This window comes from Bemisia tabaci, chromosome 9 (genome assembly GCF_918797505.1).
Source record: "Bemisia tabaci chromosome 9, PGI_BMITA_v3".
NCBI lineage: Eukaryota > Metazoa > Arthropoda > Insecta > Hemiptera > Aleyrodidae > Bemisia > Bemisia tabaci.
Genome location: NC_092801.1, coordinates 34,632,212 through 34,651,956, shown reverse-complemented (window position 1 = coordinate 34,651,956; position 19,745 = coordinate 34,632,212). Strand labels below are relative to the sequence as shown.

The 19,745-nt window shown below is 39.5% G+C and overlaps 1 protein-coding gene across 1 annotated transcript; it reads right to left on the bottom strand.

Moving 5' to 3' along the window:
- Window positions 1–8,272: 8,272 nt before the first annotated feature.
- LOC109036075 (uncharacterized) lies at window positions 8,273–17,119 on the bottom strand. Its single transcript, XM_072304233.1, has 4 exons — window positions 16,977–17,119; window positions 15,432–15,615; window positions 14,810–14,976; window positions 8,273–9,978 (listed from the first exon to the last, which is right to left on the bottom strand). Exons 1-4 carry the CDS (start codon window positions 17,031–17,033, stop codon window positions 9,781–9,783), a joined length of 606 nt encoding a protein of 201 aa, XP_072160334.1. The 5' UTR covers window positions 17,034–17,119; the 3' UTR covers window positions 8,273–9,780.
- Window positions 17,120–19,745: the final 2,626 nt, after the last annotated feature.

The following is a 19,745-nucleotide window of genomic DNA, read 5'->3' as shown; positions in this document are numbered from 1 at the left end:
CTTACTGCTTACTTCAATAGTTCGTGTTCTCCCGTAATTTCAAAAGAATATCTCAAGTGTTCGGACGAGATATGTTTATTCAGTGTGAACATTCGCTACCGTTTCATGTGTGAGTGTGTGTCTCTCTAAAGGATAATTCTGTCTACTTGCACATACCTACGGGATATTCCTTTCCTCTGTCGTTCATTTGGAACCGGTCAGTTGATTTTTACCTCTCATCTTTTAAGAAATCTTCTTTTCCTGAAAGTATTGTCCAGTTATCATTCGCTAAGCCGTTTTCTCCTCTCTCAGTTTTGAGGTTAGGTTGACCCAACCCTACGAGTGAACAGATTGGCCCAGATATTCCGGACCAAATTTCACCAAAAACTGCTGTTTGTCAAACCGCCGTCAACACCTACCAAGCGGCGAGTAGGCCTTCGGCCATGCTCGGCAATCTTCGTAGCCAATCAGGTTGCCGCTCGCCGCCCGTAATCTCAAAGAAGGTTCGGCCCCTACACTTTTCGAATTTTGGATTTTGGCATTCGGCCTGATTCTCTTTTCCTCTTTTCCGTAATTAATAACAATAAAAAATTCATTTAATCATTACTTAGCGGCACCTTGTCCAATTTGTGCCTAGCGCCTCTACAACTTTGCAAATTTGGACGTTACCTTTTGAACATTTCATCCCTTCCCTTTGAAATTACTTTGAATAAGTACACTTCACATATCACACGGGACTTTTATCTGCATATTTACTTGGCTTTATTCGCAAAGGATCTTTTAAGAAGTAAATTCTTTCGATAACTTATTGGGGATGGTCAAGTCACCAATTAGAGCCCGTCATTCCATGCCATTATTATTACAGGACTAGGTTTCTTACCTATAATTTGATGGGCACCGTGAGAATAATAGATAACCGTATTTGATCCGTGCCTTAAAAAATGAACTGCTGGTGGCAGAACCATCTTGGTGATGTTCATTAGGAATTTTAGACTTTATTCTATTTTTTCAGCAGATGAACCTTACATGGTAACTTGTAAAGTTTTGCCTCATTTTCCTGGAGTTCTACTTAGTTTGATGCCAAAAAACAAGAAAATTCATGGAGAAACGTGCCTTAAAGGTGATAGTTCCCCCTCATACTTACTATCAGAGTTCCAACGGAAAAAATCTTGTTTTCATAGGTAAATACGGTTTCCATTGCTTCTTCAGCTGTTAATAGACAACTATGCGGGTTTGCTGGAGAATTTGGTGACTGCTAGGATTGTTAATTAGTATCTCCGAAGCCTGGTTGTTATAGCTAAACTTAAAGCATTGGCTTCAACGCATCGCAAAACCAGAACCTTGGAGAGACCAGTGAACATCCATGAGAAAGTGAGTGAGGAGCAAGGTACCTAGCATTGTACATCCGTCTGGTTTTCACAACTACCGTTCCTAGGGATTTAGGATTCAGATTCGCACATCAACCAGTAAGCTTTTCTCCCAATCATCTTGATATAGAGGCAGCTATGCAAGGCGCAGCCCAGGTAGTCCAATGCTCAAGCCACTTAATCAACACAAATATTATCCTAACTTACAACAAAATGACTTGTTTCTTCTCTAACAATGGAACCGGAAAATGTTACTTTGAATGCGCGAGAAACTTCTTTGGTCGAGATGAAGAAACGTAAATGAAGAAATGAGTCCGGAACATCTCGACCAGGTACAGGCCGCTTTGTTTACATTAGGAGTCTGGAGTATCTCGCCGCAATTTCACTTGAAATCACCATGAACAGATCAACGGGGTAACTGATATTTGATTTTACGAAAGGGATAAATGTTAGACGCGGACGAAAGTTCTTTTGTCGAGGTGAAGAAACGCTAACGCTGAGAAATTGAGTCTGGAACATCTCATCTCGAGGAAGTCCGCTCTGGGTACGCTTTGTTTATGTCCGGACTATGTCGTCGTTCGTTTGTTTACATTATGAGCGAGTTTGACACCGATGACAGACTTTGGTTTTTGATGAAAATTTGGTCTGGAATATCTGGGCCAAACGCAAAAACCCAACCCTACCGAATGCGAATTAGAGTAGCGATTAAATTAAATTGCGATTAAAGCGTTCCGCGTTCAGTTTATATTTTACGAAAATCTGTGAACTTAGACTGCTTACTTCTATAGTTAGTGTTCTCCCGTAATTTCAAAAGAATATCTCAAGTGTTCGGACGAGATATGTTTATTCGGTTTGAACATTCGCTACCATTTCATGTGTGAGAGTGTGTCTTTCTAAAGGATAATTCTGTCTACTTGCACATACCTATGGGATATTCCTTTCTTCTGTCGTTCTTTGGAACCGGTCAGTTTATTTTTACCTCTCATTTTTTAAGAAATCTTCTTTTCCTGAAAGCATTGTCCAGTTATCATTCGCTATGCCGTTTTCTCCTCTCTCAGTTTTGAGGTTAGGTTGACCCAACCCTACCGAATTCGAATTAGAGTAGCGGAATTAGTTTCCAGCACTAATAGTGGTTAGTGTACAGAAACCAAAAATCGTGTGTCCAAATCACACAATTTGAGTTAGTGTATAGAAACCATTTTTAGTCATCTGACGCTAACTCATTTTTTTCAGTGTAAGCCTCTTAATTAAAGCGGATTCCGCTTTGATTGAAGCAAAAATCCGATTGAATCAAGATAATTTTTTCTTATCAATGTTTTCAAGAGTCTGGACTCTGGATCCAATGTACTTTTTTTCCAGTGATGAGAACAGAATTGAACAGATGTAACCAAAGGTAGCCTGATAATATCAGACTTTAGATAATTTTTCTAGTGTTTTAGATTTCGAACAGAAAACTAAGCAACAATAAAACGTCGAATTTTACGAATTAATTCATCATAATCAAGGATCATAACGTCAAGTCTTGAACGATCTTAGGACGTTATCTGCTCAATGGTACATCCGAAGTTTGGAGTTGGAATGCATAAAATCTTAACCGGTAATTAACGGTCAAAAATAACTGCGAATCCGATATCTTTCGAACTACCCGGCAAATTTTGCCGCGGGGTCATGGAACAGAACAAACTTAGAAATGATGAAACACTGGGGAAGTATGTTTTGGGCGAGAGGCAATAAAACTCATCCAAAATTTGGGTCTCTTTTAGGCGAGGAAAGGGGCTGGAAAAAACGGCGGTATTTTGGACATACTGGGCGAAGTCAGAAAATGTGGCAACGCTGTCATTCTCGGGCAGTGTTGTTTTCAACTATCTTGTCAACTGTGCAATCGCAAGCTGGAACATTTACAACACAAGCCAAAAAGAATCCAAGGACCGTTTGAAATACCTAAAAGAAATGGGGTATCTTTATCAAGGGAAGAAAGAGAAAAAAGGTGGGAAAAAGTTAAATTAACTTAACTGACAATTTCAATTGTTTTGAATGTTTTTATTATGTGTTGTTTACGGGAGGGAGTTGTTTAGATAGTTCCATGGCCCTCTATCCTGCGTAAGTCCTATCAATTGGCCGTGATAGGTGAAGCTCCCTATCCTGTGTTTTTCCTTTCCTATCTCAGGGGTCAGATAGGAGTTTTTCCAATATTTATTGATACAGTACTTAGATTTGAAATGAATGACAAATTCCTCGGCTACATTTTGGAAGCAATTCATGTTATTAATCAGGGTTTGGGGGGAGGGAAGCTCCCAAATTCGGTTTCTTGAATCAGAAGCCGTGTTTGAGAACTTCCTGTCAACCAAACCTAAAAATTCATCGTACTCGCCAAAATGTCTTCAAAATCTCCGTTTCAACCGGCGACTGGTGAGTTCACATTACAGTGTTGCTTTTTGTTTTACATTAATTAATTAATCGCCCAAAACATCCGTTTTCATCCCCGCCCAAAAGACACCCATTTCCCCGCCCTAAACGCCCTCTTTTCAGTAGCACTCGCCCAAAACGTCGCCCCCCGAAACACTTCGGGGAAAACAAAAGATCATTCTATAATGAATTTTCAACGGTTCAGTCCGCAGATAATGAAGTAAACAAACTAATAAACGCTGGTATTAAAAATCAACCGCTTATTAAAACAATATTGGCATTACGGAAAATTAGTCTGCTTCTTGAAAATGAGAGATTCTAACAGCGACAAAAATAGCCGGAGCTCAAGACAGTAACCTTGAAATGTCTCTGCTCCTCTGCTTACCAGCTTCAACCCCTCCCCCTCACAATTACTGACGCCTTTGTCTAGAATTCATGAAAAAGCATCGTTGCCAAACTTAAATTTTGTAATCAACGTAACCAAACTTATTTTCTCGAACACTGATATATCTTTAATTCGAGACAAGCAGATAAAAATCCAATAGATGTTTCTGCTTGTGTTATTCTACCAATATTCTCAATCAGAGGAACAATGTACTTACGTAGTCTACACTGAAAAAAAAAACACATTGGATCTTGAGTCCAGACTCTTGAAAACGTCGACAAGAAAACATACTCTTGATTCAATCAGATTTAAGCTTAAATCAAAGGGAAATCCGCTCAAATTAAGAAGCTTGGTTCTTGATTTAAGCTAAAATCTGATTGAATCAAGAGCATTTTTTCTTGTCGATGTTTTTAATAGTCTGGACTCTAGATCCGATGTGTTTTTTTTCCAGTGTGTCTAAAGACAATGATGCAGGAAGTTCCTTCGATTCCAACTTACTTACAATCTCAACCCCAAAATTTCTCCTTTGTTGGAAACATTTTTACATTCCGGAAAGACGTCAAGCGTTCAGGATAAAAAATTAATGCAATATGGAAAAAATCGGTACGTTTTACTCGTTTTTTTGTTCTTATCATTTCCCGCGTGAGGAAAAAACCCTTAATTTTCCATATATTTTGCCAATATTTCCAGGAATATTTCCAGGCAAGCTCAAAGATTTCCTCATGTTGCCTACGAACAGGGGCTGCTCGCTCGGTTTTTTGAACAACCGTCCACCCCAGGCATTTTAACGTCGCCTACTTCAAAAGCGAAAAATTTGATAAATTGTTCATCATCGTTCATCGAAATGAGGGCTGAACTCCCAACACGCCAAAATATAACGTTTCAAGAGAGCAACTTATCGCTATAACTTATGATTCGGCAGCAAAAATTGAAACACTGACAGATTCGCTGAAGGCGAAAAAAATCGTGTCACGTTGTTCGCACGTTGTACTGGTAGTTGAGCCTGGAGAATTTAATTTAGGAACAGGCTGTGCGATATTTACGCGACTCGAGTCACCCTCGTCTCCCGAGATCCGATTTGCAATAAACGAGCTCCACGAGAGGTCATTTGTTTAACAACGAAAATACTGGTGGGGGCATGTCATGAAGGAGTTTAATAAACCGAAAACTTTACACAAAAGACGCAGTGTCGCAACACACGTTGACAGATTCATCCCCTCTATCTTTCCTTTCGATCGTCACTGTGAAACGCAGAGACAAGAGACCCTCCACTAGTATCTTGGCCATGGTGGAAGCTTTTACTTTCGGGACTTCAGCATTCTACTGTTGACTTACCTACATGGTTGATGTTTAACAACGTGTTGGCAGTTTCGTTTCGCAAACAAGCCGAAAATGGCCGAAGTTTAGGAAACTTATTTGGCTCATGACGTCACCCGAAGCTCATCATCGACCATGTGGGTAGGTCAACAGCCGAAATTAGGGTGATGACTGTTGCTTTCTTATAATTGTCCATAAGGAAGTGTTGAATCCCCGAAAGTAAAAGCTTCCACCTGTCGCCAAGAGGCCAGTGGAGGGTCTCTTGTCTCTGGTGAAACGCGACACAGTTTGGTGACATTACGTCTTTTCCCATGAGCCTGTGTCACACTATCAAAATACTCCATCAAAATTTCAAGGTCGGGTGCTGTGATTGATCCAAGTTATCGAATACGCCAATCGCAACACCTGACCTTGATATTTTGATGACTAGTTTTGATAGTGTGACACAGGCTTTACGAGGGAACGTAACTCCATTTCAGTGTTGCCACACTTCTCCTCGTAAAGTGCTCGTAAGTATTAACTATTTGAATCTTGGGAAATTTTCGACGGAAAATTACATTTTTTCCCCTCAGATTTGAAGCAAAAATCAGAAAATTTTTGTCTTAGTATTTGAATAAATTCACTAACTTTTGCGGAAGGACGCTCATTTGTGTCCATTTGTGTGTCATTTTTTACCATCTTGGTTTGATATTGGAATCTGAATAATGACAGGGGAATTTCTCCGGTGTTTTTCGCGTTTAAGGATATGTCGCCCTTTTGAACCCTAAGAGAATCATATTTCGACAAGTCCGCACTCTCCCCATATGGGCACTACAAGTGATATTTTCGTGATTTGGACAAATGCAGCTTTAAAGTTCAAGCATTAGGTGGAGGAAGGAATCTATCCTAGTAGCACAGTCACGTAAAAAGATGTTCTTAAAAAGTCTCGAAAGTCAATGTAATATGCACTGATTTGGCCAGCAGTATCTACTCATACTTCTACGAAGTTCAAGAATCTACAGTCTACACCCATACCTAATCCTAACGAACCGCTTCTGGCAATTAGGAACTACCATTTCTGACACATCCACAAAAGCACCTATCTGCACAGTAAAACTAATAGCACAAACGTCATATCTGAAATCATCAGGAAGCCACATGAGCTTTGCACACCTGACTTCCGCAAAATTTAAGTAGCACCATCAACTTCAGGGCTCTGTTCCCCTCTACCTATGTCGGCAAGGGAATATCCCAATGACAAAGACAAAAATTTTCTAGTAAAGTAGTTTATTTATGTACAAGTTCTTATAGTTAGGTTTTTGAGCACTTTTTTACCAATTTCTCAATTCTGTTTCTTTTTTAAATTTTTTTTTTAATTTTTTTTTTTTTACTAATTTTGTCTTTGTACAGTAACATTCTCATTCTATTTAGCTCTTCTTTTCCACGACTCATATCTTAACAATTTTAACCACCATATTCTCAGTCTTCTAAAATTGTCTTTTCTTTTTATTAGTGTCAATAGACCACCAAAAAGTGCCTTTCTTATTCTAGTATACTTACAGTGTTAAATTTAAGTGTAAAAAGACTCGATGAGTCTGATCACATTGTTGTATTGTATTTTAATTGTATATAATACTGAATAAATAAAAAAAAAAAAAAAAAAAAAAAAAAAAAAAAAAAAAAAAAAATCTGAAATGACCCCGAAAAAGTAGTTCCTCATTGCAAAATTTAGTCCACAGCCATTCGTCCTACATACACATCTTTTGAAGGCTCAGTGTGGATGGTGCCTTAGATGCAATTTTTAATAACTGCCAACTACGACTGACAAGGTTCCTGGCCTGAATATCGAAAGGTTGGAATAATTAGCGTGCGGCTTGGGGCCCTCTCTGCGTGTATTTCACTCCTAATGACGTATGACCGTTCACATTACTTTTTACCAAAACCACGACGCCAAGTTACAATCAAAAATTCAGTTTTCGAGGTTTCGGTTTGAAAACTTGTACTAAACTCGCGTTACGATGATGTCGCTTCAAAGTGGAGGTATCATCGGCTCACAAGAATGAATCAAATTGTTTAGAAACAGGTTACGTGTAAAAATGGAAATTTTTGGGGGGACATTGAAATACCGAACTGAATATTGCAGTGCCGTAAGGAAAAGGACGCGCACCAGCGGCGTGGCGTGAATTGCGATATATCGATTGTTCAGCCATTTAAACCTATGGTAAAGAATCGATTGTCAAGGTGTTCGCTGCGAACACCCTGTTTATCGATCCTTTTCCATGGATTTAAATGGCATATCAATCGATATATCGCAAAGCACGCCACGCCACTGACGCGCACCCGTGTGGTGTTGCTCAGATACTCCACTTTTGCAGTTCTACTTCGAGAAATATTCTCTGAACTTCGCAAAACATAAGTGGGAAAATTGACTCATAAAATTAGAATATTTTGGAGGGCTACCAAATCAAGATACAAGTCTCTAATTGACGAATGAATGCATCGAAAACTGCACAATTACAATAGTGTCCGATGCATGTTTGCACTTTTTCTGAATGATTCTTCATTATGATGGATTATGTTACATTAGGGATGCTGGGAGGAAATTTTGTGTCAAAAAAATTACCTTGCGTAGTCATCACATTCCCTGTCTATGATTCCTGGAATGTTACCGAATTCTAAGCAAGAAATGTTAAGGTTATACAATTTAAAACAATGTATATGACTTTTTTCTGCCAAGTTCCGGATTTTCACAAAAGTTTGGATCGGAAAGATATCGGTTATTAGAGAAGTACTTTTACGGAATTTTAGGTTGTTTGTCTCAAAGGGAAGAAAATAATGACTCACATTACCTTTTTCCCCTTTCACTTCACTCTTGGCCCTGATATTTTCTCGCGTTCGTCATCGTTCGATAGGTTGGTTTTCGACATACAGCGTGTTGTTTCTGTTATTTCTGCGCAAAAATTAATTTCCTATAGCATTTCATTTAACCGCTTCAAGGGAGTCACTATTATCATTGCGATGTGGCCTAATTCTATTTATTGTCCGTCCCATGAATTCAGGAATTTAGGACACCAGGCTAGGATTATGGGCAAAGTTCAAGAACATATAAGCAATGAGAATGCATGAATGAAAAAGTGTAATCTAGAAATTTCAAATCAGGATTCCACGGAAAACTTAAATTCTTAAAACTAATAATAGCTCCTTATTGCAAATGCAGTCCACGTGTAATTGATTCCGCGAAGGACCAGATCAGTCTTCGAAACATTCGAAGTTATTCCAGAGATCTTGGGCTGCGCGAACGATCTGCTGGGCCTCGCGTTCGGTTTTGGGGCGGTGCTGACCTCCTCTTAATTCCACGTTTACATTTTTCAAAATCGCGAGCCCGTTGTACATAGGCTGTCCCAAAACAACTGAGAGTAAGTCTGTATTTCAGAAACAATAATAGATATTGAAACGCGGTTTGTGGGAGGTTGTAGCTCATATCCTTAGCTATCCAACGAGCCCAAGATTAGCTCATTTGGTCAAAATTTCGCTGAGTTACAGCAATTTTTCGGAGGCGTGTAAAGAATAACCCTACAGGATTTTTGAGTATTTTTTTCCTTGTCTGAACTGTTGTTCCGAGAGTCGCGCAGTTGATCGCAACTTTGCGGATCACGTTGGCACTGGTCTAGATGCAAGTTCTAACATGTTTGCATGTGCTTTCATTGCATATCAGAGTTTTCTTCAACTTCCCAACTCAGTGAAGCCAACATTGTCTAGCGTTAATGACACTTTCCTCCGCCGCAGAAGTTGACGGCCGGCCGCCATGCGGAATCAAAGCCGCCGACTCGCGACCCTCGGAAAAAGTTGCATGCCACCTATAAATGGTGCTCTCCCCAAGTCGATTTTCTCCATAAGCAACGAACATCTCTTTCACGGTATCAGAGGCAGTTAAACCTCGGCGAACACAGTAACGGATGGCATAGCGTTGCTCTTGTTTCAGCTCCGCGGGCGAACTCATTGCACCAAACGAGAACAGGTGTCATTAACGCTAGACAATGTTGGCTTCACTGAGTTGGGAAGTTGAAGAAAACTCTGATATGCAATGAAAGCACATGCAAACATGTTAGAACTTGCATCTAGACCAGTGCCAACGTGATCCGCAAAGTTGCGATCAACTGCGCGACTCTCGGAACAACAGTTCAGACAAGGAAAAAAATACTCAAAAATCCTGTAGGGTTATTCTTTACACGCCTCCGAAAAATTGCTGTAACTCAGCGAAATTTTGACCAAATGAGCTAATCTTGGGCTCGTTGGATAGCTAAGGATATGAGCTACAACCTCCCACAAACCGCGTTTCAATATCTATTATTGTTTCTGAAATACAGACTTACTCTCAGTTGTTTTGGGACAGCCTATGTAGATGGTGTCAAACGCCTTTATGGATACCCATCGACTCCGCTTTATGTCACCCTCGTAATTACCTCTGGCCTTGGTTAGCTTCTTCAAAGCTCGGTCTTTCTCCTTGCTCAGATTGCACTCCGAATCGCTTTCTTCCAACGGAACCTAGAATGGAAAAGGAGGATTCTGAGTGAATGCCGTCACCTTCCCGTACTGGGCGTTGGATAAAACTGAATCGGTCATTCTCAAAACAACATGGGCGCCAAATATAAAATACAAGAAAAACAGTAGAAACTGCATTAAACGCCCCATTTTAAATCACGGATTAATTAAAAATTTCATCAATTGCTTTCATATTGTAGAGTTCTAAGATTTAAAACGGGTCAATTAAGATGATATGATTACCGTTTTTCTCATAGATCCATTTTTGGTGATTAAGTCTTTTGGGGAATGGCCGATTAAATTACGCATTACTGTGCTTTTATGTGTTGGAAAAAACTAACGTAAGTGAAACGTAGGTATGCTTTTCACAAAACTTTCCGACAGACCTTTGCTTTTGGCTCCCGTCGCTAGATTTGTGGCGCGCAATTTGAATTTTGACAAATTTCCAATCTTGGCAAAAAACAAATAAGACGCGAAGGTCTGCTGTTGATAAAAACGAAAAAATCAATGCAAGCAAATTCTTTATTAACGAACATCTATTAGCTTTTAGTGCAGTGACTGAATGTTCATTATATCAAAAGCAGACTGTCAAATTTGTGTGTGACAAAGACGCGACAGAGCACAGGGGAGAATTTCATGAGCCGCCCTGCGCCGTCTGCAGCGCACATGGCGCACGACCCGCCTTTCATTATTACATTACATCTACCGTTGATAGTTCACTGATTACTTCACACGACCAAAGTGTACTTTTTAAAATCGAAAATTAAAGAAAATAAAATAAGCAATTTTGTTTACAAGTATACTAGTTTCACCGCCAGGGAGCTCTCCCCGAAATTAATCGTTCACCACCCGCCCGCCGCCGCCGGGAGAGCCGCGTCGCGGCGTGCTGCCAGCGATCAACGCGCACTGATACCTACAAACCTAAAGGGCTACTTCACGCATTGCACAATGCTTGAAGTATCCCTTTAGGTTTGTAGGCGTCAGTTCGCGTTTCGAGCTGGCAGCACTCCGCGCCGCGCCGCAGCGTGTCATAAACTTGCACACAATTAATAGGTGTTCGAATCTTGGCAAATTGACATCAATTTCGAAATTAGCGACTTAAAGAACATTAGCAACGAAGCGCTTGTGATCTTCCAGTCATTATCCGCTTTATTTCTTCCTATTCTTGAGTTTTGGACCATAGTGCACCGCGTGCGGCTGCACATGTAATTCCCCCCCGTGCTCAATCAGCAAAGACAGCAAAGTTGTTGAAATTCGAATTTCGCGCCACAGCTCTAGCAGCGAAGGCCGTGTATTTTAAAGACTACACATTGCGATCTTCCCTGCGGTCTAAAAGCTACTTTCAGAAGTCAACGCTGAGACTTAAATAATGATGACTTGAGAGCTGAGCAAGTTTTTCGCGATCCTTACCTATTTTGCAAAAACTTGCGCGGCAAAATGCTCAATCCGACATTCGTCAAGCGAATTCTACTTGGTTTTTCGCTCATCAAGTTACTCATCAATCACCCGCATGCGAAAAGTAGCGTTGATCAATTTCTATCTCTCTTTATCTGTCACGGACGGTAAGATATACCGACGACTTAATTTGCGAGAAGGAGGACTTCAAAAATCGAGAAAATTGCGATTTTAAAAATTTTGAAGGTTACTTCGGGTTTTTTTTCGGTGCTTGGGCCACGCCAAGTTTCATCGCATTTAATTGGTAAGGGTCCGTTCAATATTAAAGTAATTCTAAATTTCGAATTTATTAACGCTCTCTTCCCTTTGTGACGTAGATCCCTGTCTTTCACGAAAAAAGGAAAAAGCGCAACGCTGTCCTCGACTTTTCTTTCAACCATATAACGTCACGTATCTCTAGACACGTGACGTTATATGATACTAAGAAAAAAAGTTCGGTCATATGAACCGAAAGTACAGTGTTCAATATCGGCCGTGTTGTTCGGTTCATTCGATCGCTCTCTTAGTTCTGGGAACCGTAACCTCAGTTCCTGCAACCGAGCTTTTGCGTTAGTTTGATTCGGTTTAAATGCTCGGTTGCAAGAACCGAGGATATAGTTCCCAGAACCGAGGATGCGGTCGTGTGAACCGAACAATACGGCCGATATTGAACACCGTACATTCGCTTCTAATAACCGAAGTTTATTTCTCAGGAACGGTCCTTAAGATGGGTTAAAAATACGATTTCGTAATACTTAATTGATTTATATCAAATTTTAAAATAATCTTATTGAGTAAGGTTGCTGACCTATCTCTCCTTTTTGCGGGAATCGATAACACGAAAAAACAAGCAGTGAACTCCAACACAATGTGTTGATAAGGCGCGTCATTAACTCGCACATATCAACCCCTTTAGTTTTCATTTACAGAGATTTCAAAATAGGCAAACAGCATAAAAAGAGAATTCACGATCCAACACTGCGAGGTCAAAGACGCACCTTGACGAGACCGTGTATTGTGAAAGTAGAAAGCTATTCGATCGAATTTAAGTTTTTTGATCTGCCTCAAGCAAAATCTTATCAGATTCTTGAAGAAAAGTGCTACGGAATAATTTAAGCGAAGAAAGGAAAAATTCTGTCGAACTCCTAGAAGATAAAGTCGATTTAAAGGTATTTTGGGGCTAAAATACCCAAATCACCGGTAGTAAAAATCCCGTTATATTATTGAAAAGAAATTGACTCGATATAAATGCAATTGCATTAAATACGTCTTGATTTTGTTATTTTAAACGTCTTTCCATGCAAAGAAGTTCAACCATGTCGTTGCTTTATTCATTCATGAATTGAAAGTAAGCAATCTACATCCCGAAAATCTACTGATTTGCCGTAAAAAATTGCAGAAACTTGATATACCAGGTCGATGCACCCACTCGTTGAATTTACCAACCAATTTTGTGAGTGCAAATGTGTAAGAATCAATATGCTATAGTCATTTTGGGTGCATTTATTTTTCATGAAACAATAATAATTTCAATCCCGAAAAACCATCAATTTTCCGTATAAAATCGAAAAAATCAAAATATGTCAACTCCCCGACGTGAAAATTAGATTCTACGTATGTAAAATGTAAATACTTATGTATCGATATGCTGAACAGAACTATGTGTGGACAGTCAGAAGCCCGCGGCAACATTAATTCAACAGAAAAACTGTAAAAATTAGATAGGATTTTAGCCGCTTTGCCCGCCTCTCCTCGCTACTTACAACAAACCGTTCTTATACTCATCTCAAAATTTTTCTCAGAGCTTTGGGTTATTATCAGCTTCCATTTAAACTCCGGTTCGATGGCCGAATCGGCTGCCAAAAAAGCAAGCCACTGTTGAGGGGTTCTATGAGAAATTCGTGATATTATCGGCTCTCAGGAAATCACCCCATGGCTAAAATTGGTGGTATAAATGTTTAAGTGCTTAAAATAATCGTATTCAAGAAACTAAGGAATTAAACTATGGAGTCAATTTCTTTTTAATAATATAACGAATTTACTACCGGTGATTTAGCTATTATAGCCCCAGAATACTTTTAAAGCGCCTTTGCGTTCCAGAATCTCGACGGAATTTTTTTTTTTTTTTTTTTTTTTTGCTTAAACGATTCAAGAAACATTGTAGTTAAAAATATAAAGATTTTTCGATTTGGACGTATGAAAAATGTTTAACTCGTTCAGGCACACCGTGTATTGTATGGAGTACTGCTGTTATTCGACCGTTGTCTTCAGGTCAAAATTCTTACAAAGAAGCCCCTTGCAAGAGGCAAATTTTTTGTAATTTCTCCCAGTTTTTTCAGCGTTAGGTATATAAATGAATTGTTTGTCAAATTTTGAGGTCAATTATATTTAATTGTAATTTATACTTTCTTTTTTTCCCCTTCATTTTATTTTTCGTATCGAGGAGTCGAGGTTTTGTTGATTTCTTCGGATTTCGATTACTGTAACTTCTCTTCTATTCGGCCGATTTTTATGAATGAGGTCTCTTTTTATTTGTGTTTTAACGGAGAGTAAGGAAAAAATTGCTAAATACATGCGAAACAATTTTTTTTGAAAATTGGATGAATCCTAGCGTGACGGTGAAATGGTTAATGAAGCGTGAGTAATTGGGGTACGGGTATCGGCCGCGTTGGGACCCAAGGCCCATTGTTCTTCGTGACGCCGACGCAGTGATCAGGAGCGTGGGGACGAGAGGGCTTAGTGGACTCCTGTATGAGCCACGTTTAGCAAATGGTCTAATGAGTCTCGAGGCTCATCACAGATTGCACTTACCACTATCCTGGTGGCCCCGGCTATCAGAGCAAGGAGTACCAACTTTTGAAAAGGATAACAGTGTTGTGGAGATATGTCAAAGCAACGTTGTGAACAAAACGGAGTGAGTGAAATTCTCATTCAAGGAGTGCCGAACTGGTCAGCCATCCTCGAATCAGTTCGCTTGCTTCCGCTTATATATGCATATTTTAAATCAGCGCGCCCCATTCTAAGGTTTTTTTAAAAAAAACCAAGAAACGTAGACTCTTGGTATTCATTACACATAAACTAGCGAGCCCCAGAATGAGAAACAAATTTTAATCATTATTATTGACGGATTAGTAAACTTTTTACACGCTTTGGAAAATCTCAGAAGTTCGCGGTAGTCACTTTTCGGTAAGGAACTAGGGGACTCGGTTATTGTATCGAGGGGGGGGGTCGAAACGATCGCAAAGGCGGTATACTACGTATACGCGCCAAAAAAAGCGTAACGCTATCCTCGACCCTCCTCCCAACCTTGGATCGTCACGTATTTTACGAACGGTCTCGTAATACCCTAAGCTGATTTTTATCGAGTACTACATAGATCTTATTGAGAGACGTTACTGACCTGTCTCTTCTTTTCGTGGGAATCGCTGACTTGGCATTCGTTTTTCTGTTTCTCGTCGTATTTCGATAGCAAACACAAGTTCCCGCAGATTGCCGCGATGGTTTCCTTTGAGCATTCGTCCTCATCCTTACGCAGGAAATTCATTACCTCATCCAACGCTTCACGCACTGGAAACGACACGAGCAAGAGAGGAAAACGCTAAATATCCATAAGCACAAAATCATCGTTGTGTTTGAGAGGGATTTCGCACTAAAGCAAAACAGCACTTGGTCATTTTATATTAGGTATGATGACAATCATACTTCTGTTCCGAGTTAAATGTTAAAATCGCAAAACGCATGCATCGAGGTTTGATAGATTTCTGCAGTCACCGTATGCTCAACTGTTGTATGTTGTTTACTAATGAAATTCAATGAATTCACTAATGAAAATTCATTACTAGATAGTAAAAATTGATTGATAGAATTACTTTCACAGTTGTATGATTAATCACTACTCTGTTGAGAATGTCCGCCTATCAAGACGTTTACTCCTGTAGTAAAGTACTTAGTTGATTTTAAATATGTTTCTCTCCTTCATTCTTAACATAGAATTTTTTGAATGGAATCATGCTATTTTATACCTTCATCACAGCTGTTGGCGGACTTGATGTCTTTCCTTGCTGATTCGATGAAGTCAAAACTGTCTTTCAAATGCAAATCGATGCTCTCCAAAGTTTCTTCTTGATGCGTCAATAAGGTGTCGAGATCTTTACGGACCTGTTCATCTTCGTCGGAATTTCGAGGGAGTACGGAGCAACTAGCTGCCTATGGAGACACACATTTCAGTAAGAAAATTTCGGACTATCTTCCGATAAAATAGAAAACACAGTTTTGAAAGCAAGTGCTCGTCAAATTCACCTTCTTTGATAAAAAGGAGATCTCTTGCAGAACGATAAAAAAACATTGACGCACTTTCCAAAGAAACATCAGTAAGCCGTCATAATTCTGGAGGAACGGTAGTATTTTAAATCACTGGGGACTCCAATTGACAAAATGAAGCATCGTGGTGACCAGAATTTCCCGCAATAGAACAGTCTATATGGAGATAATGCTAATCTTTGATGGAGTTTCGACACATTTTCTGTGGATGGCAGAATGACCAACAAGTAGGTTATAATTCCTGCTAAATTACAGCCTCATTACTTGAAACTTTTGCACGGGGATGCTTACTGAAGAATAAATAAAACTGTAGAGAAAGTTAAATCAATTACATTTTGGCCAACTTATGTCAAAGATATTGAAAAGCTCGTGACATTCTACTGGGTTGGTAACAACAAATGCATGCCGAATAATGTTAAGGAACTCCTAATTCCGCATGTAATCCCAACCTTGCCATTCCATACGGTAGGGACCGACATTGCAGAATAAGCAGGCAACCCCTTATCAATTCCAACAGTGTATTACTCAAAAGGCCTAGAAGTTAAGCGTATGAGAGATGAGAAGTCATCTTAGGTAATGAGACTTTTCGAAGAAATTTTTAAAATTCGTGGAATTCCGCTTTGGAAATAGCCGGCAACCGACCGTTTCGATCTTGAGAATCACGAGAATCTGCCACAAAATTCGATTTTGCTGTTAAGACATACAGTGATATGACCGAAACTGCTGTGAAGAGCTAGGATACAGTGCAAGTGAAGAGGGTAAGACACAAAAAACATTCGCATGTTGCTCTCCCTGCGAATAATGAGAAAAAAGAGCACAGAGAATTTGAAATCGTTTTGATTGGGAGTTTGCAAATCTGTGGGACAAATCGTCGCTCCTCAGAGGTAAGAGTTTACCTCAATGTCAACTAGAGCCCTATTTTTTGTACAGCTACATGCTTAAAGGGGATCAAGAGGTGATAGAGATACGCCTTTACGTCAGAGGTACGACGAAATAAGAGAAGGAGATCAGTGGCAGCAGGGCGTGAATCATCGATTATCGAAATTTTCCCCATTTGAAGCTGTAGTAAGATTTGTAGTAATGATTATGGTGTTCGCTGCGGACACCCTGTCTATCGATCCTTTCCCACAGGTTTAAATGGAAGATCAATCGATATATCGCAAAGCACGTTACGGCACTGAAGGAGATAGAAGATACGCTTTCCACAAAGAAAACCGTATCCAGAAACTTAAAAAAATTGGAACTACCTGGAACAAAAGAACGGCTAGCGTTGCGAAGAACACTACTTTGATCTTGGCACCCATGATCAAATTCGACTTGGAAAGCTCCAATCTTGAGGCTCACTTTTATACCCTCCTCTGGAAGTCAAAACCCTATTTTTTGACGTATTTTCAATCCTTGACAAGTGACGCTAATGGTTTTGCCCTTTTGCTCTTACATACTGCAATTTTTTCAAGCGTGGGCGTGATGGAGTAACGCAGGAAATTAGATCCCGATTCCCCCCCCCCCCCCCCCGAAAAAAGTGTGATTGACAGTTTTGATGGGGAAACTGCGTCAGATTTTTCTGCGAAGTGTTTTCCGCGGTGCTGAGATTAGCTCAGACGGGTCAGAAAAACTTTATACGACTCCCTTTACCGCTTGGATTTCCGAGAAATCTTACGAGGGTTTTTAGGTTTTCATAGGAATGCATGGTCGAAATTTAGTTTTTGGCTTTAAATTAGCTGTCACTTAGCAAAGTAGCCTGCTAGTCACTTTAGCTAGTGACGTTGATTTCTGAATTGCGTAGCAAATCATTAGTACTTAGTAAGCGAAGAGTGGTGAGATAAATTCGGCAATAGAAACCACACACCATGGCTCTTTAACTTTAGGACGCAGATCTACTTCTTTAATGAGACGTATCGTTCATAAGACTATATGCTTCCCAGGGATTCCAGGGAAATTGATTTACACCGGAAATTGATTTACACGTCAGCGGTGTGATGACCCGAGCACGCTATTAACTGATGTTATACTGTTACATAGTTAGAGCTGCTGAAACTATAGAGACAAGATCTTTGAATAACCGTGTATATCCTCACAGTAAGTATACAAATTACCTCTCACTTCAATGGGTTGCACTGGCCACAGAAGTGTGTTTTGATGCTTGATTCTTGTAGATTAGCTAAAAATAATGAGATCCGTCGGTTATAGGACATTTCGTCAACGATTTAAGACGAAATAGAGTGCACTTCGGAATCACACTCAAATATCGATTTATATATGTAGATTTTGTTCTATGGACAGTAAATAATGTTTATTGCTGCATTGTGATTGGTGATAAACATGAATGCCACTCAAAATATACTCGACCCATGTGTTTACTACAAAAGTACTTTGCTTTGACTTATGAGCTGAATAGGAAAATGATAAAGCTGTAATCATTCACTAATAATTGCTCAGCACGATGTGGAAAGAAGTGCTGTGTCGCCGATTTCTTCCATCCTCCAAATATGATCTACATATAGAGATCATCCATGACACATTTTCTCCGGGACACGGAAAGAACTATTGATGGAATTGGTGGTTAAGACAGAAGAACCGTCTAGCAGATGATGGCAAAAACTTTGATCACCCTTAAAGCGAGAATGTTCACTCCCTCGCTTACCATATGGGTAAAGGAAGTATTGTCATCGCATTTTTTTAACATTCAACTGCCATTAAATCTTTCATGCCGTTACTCGATGATTGATGGTGTAATACCTTGCGTAGGTAAGGAACTGAATCATACCGAGGGAATCGACCACACGTGAGTTACACGAAGAATGCCTGCTAATATCAGCACCGATAATTGGACGTATTTCTATCAAACGGAACTATGTGCAATATGACGTGAGCCCTGTTATGCGTGTATTCTTATGGGTCTCAGGGCTCATGCCTTAATGCACATAGTTCCGTTTGATAGAAATACGTCCAATTTACGGAACGATTCCGGTGCAAAGACGCGGTTCCATTCATAGTGACTGCTACACAGATTTGAAGTATAGGGAAAAGTTTGTGTGGGCGTAATCACCCTGATTTGAAACAATGAAAGTATGCATTACTATACTGCCGTGCTAAGGAAGAACGCCTTATGAACCCTCAGACGTTGCTAAATTTCCTCCAGTAAAAAGCGAATTCACTGAGAAAATTGTGATTATATGTTTACATAATTATAATCATCAATTACAGTTTACATCAATTACAAAATATAATCTAGAATATCTGAAAGTGTAAAGGAAAAATATGCATAACTTTCCTGAAAAATAAAGGTTTTACTCGGGGAAATTCGTTAACTCTCGAATGTTCATACGTTCTTCCTTAGCATGACAGTTAGTATTTATTTTATTACGATACAAAGGCTGTGGTATTGTAAAACTTGTGCCTACAGCACATTGGCACCTTACTTCAATTCTGTAACAATTTTCATTATGTTTATGCACATCTTACACACTCGAAGGTAACAGTTCCAGAGCTTTTATTGGCGACGCCTTGTCGTAAAGTACACATAAGTAAAGCTGACGTGCTAAAGTGGCGAAAGGTCATATGAAAAAAAATGCTCCCTAGGAAACTGTAACAATAAAATCTGCGTAACCAACCTACAGGATGTCCAAGGATTTAACCACTTAACTGCAGAAATGTGATCTACGAGTCAAAATAATATTCTTTTCCTCTACTTTTCAGAGGGGCCTCTATCGGAGCTATTTCCAATATAATATGGTAAATTATACGCATTTAGGCTAAAAGGAACTATGTAACACGTGAATCCAATGCACACAGTTCCTTTTGATTTCATACATGGAGGTGCATAGGACGCGTTTACTTGTGTTGAACACATTTTTTGGGAAAGCCCTGTCAACACTACTAGCAAAAGTTCTTGGAACTTTGCGCGAAAGTTAAGTCTCGTAAACCTATCTGTGTGTGAAGAAGGCCCTCCATTTATAAGAAATGAACGAAAAAATTATGAAAGAACAAGCATGAATGCGGTTTAATGATTTTAA

What these genes read in the sequence shown, in the direction of transcription:
- LOC109036075 (XM_072304233.1), bottom strand. Translation starts at nt 17,033, where the DNA reads ATGGGTGCCAAGATCAAAGTAGTGTTCTTCGCAACGCTAGCCGTTCTT. An exon ending in TAGCCGTTCTTTTGTTCCAG is followed by an intron (nt 15,616 to 16,976) that starts GTAGTTCCAATT and finishes GTGTCTCCATAG; the next exon opens with GCAGCTAGTTGCTCCGTACT. An exon ending in CCCACGAAAAGAAGAGACAG is followed by an intron (nt 9,979 to 14,809) that starts GTCAGTAACGTC and finishes TTTCCATTCTAG; the next exon opens with GTTCCGTTGGAAGAAAGCGA.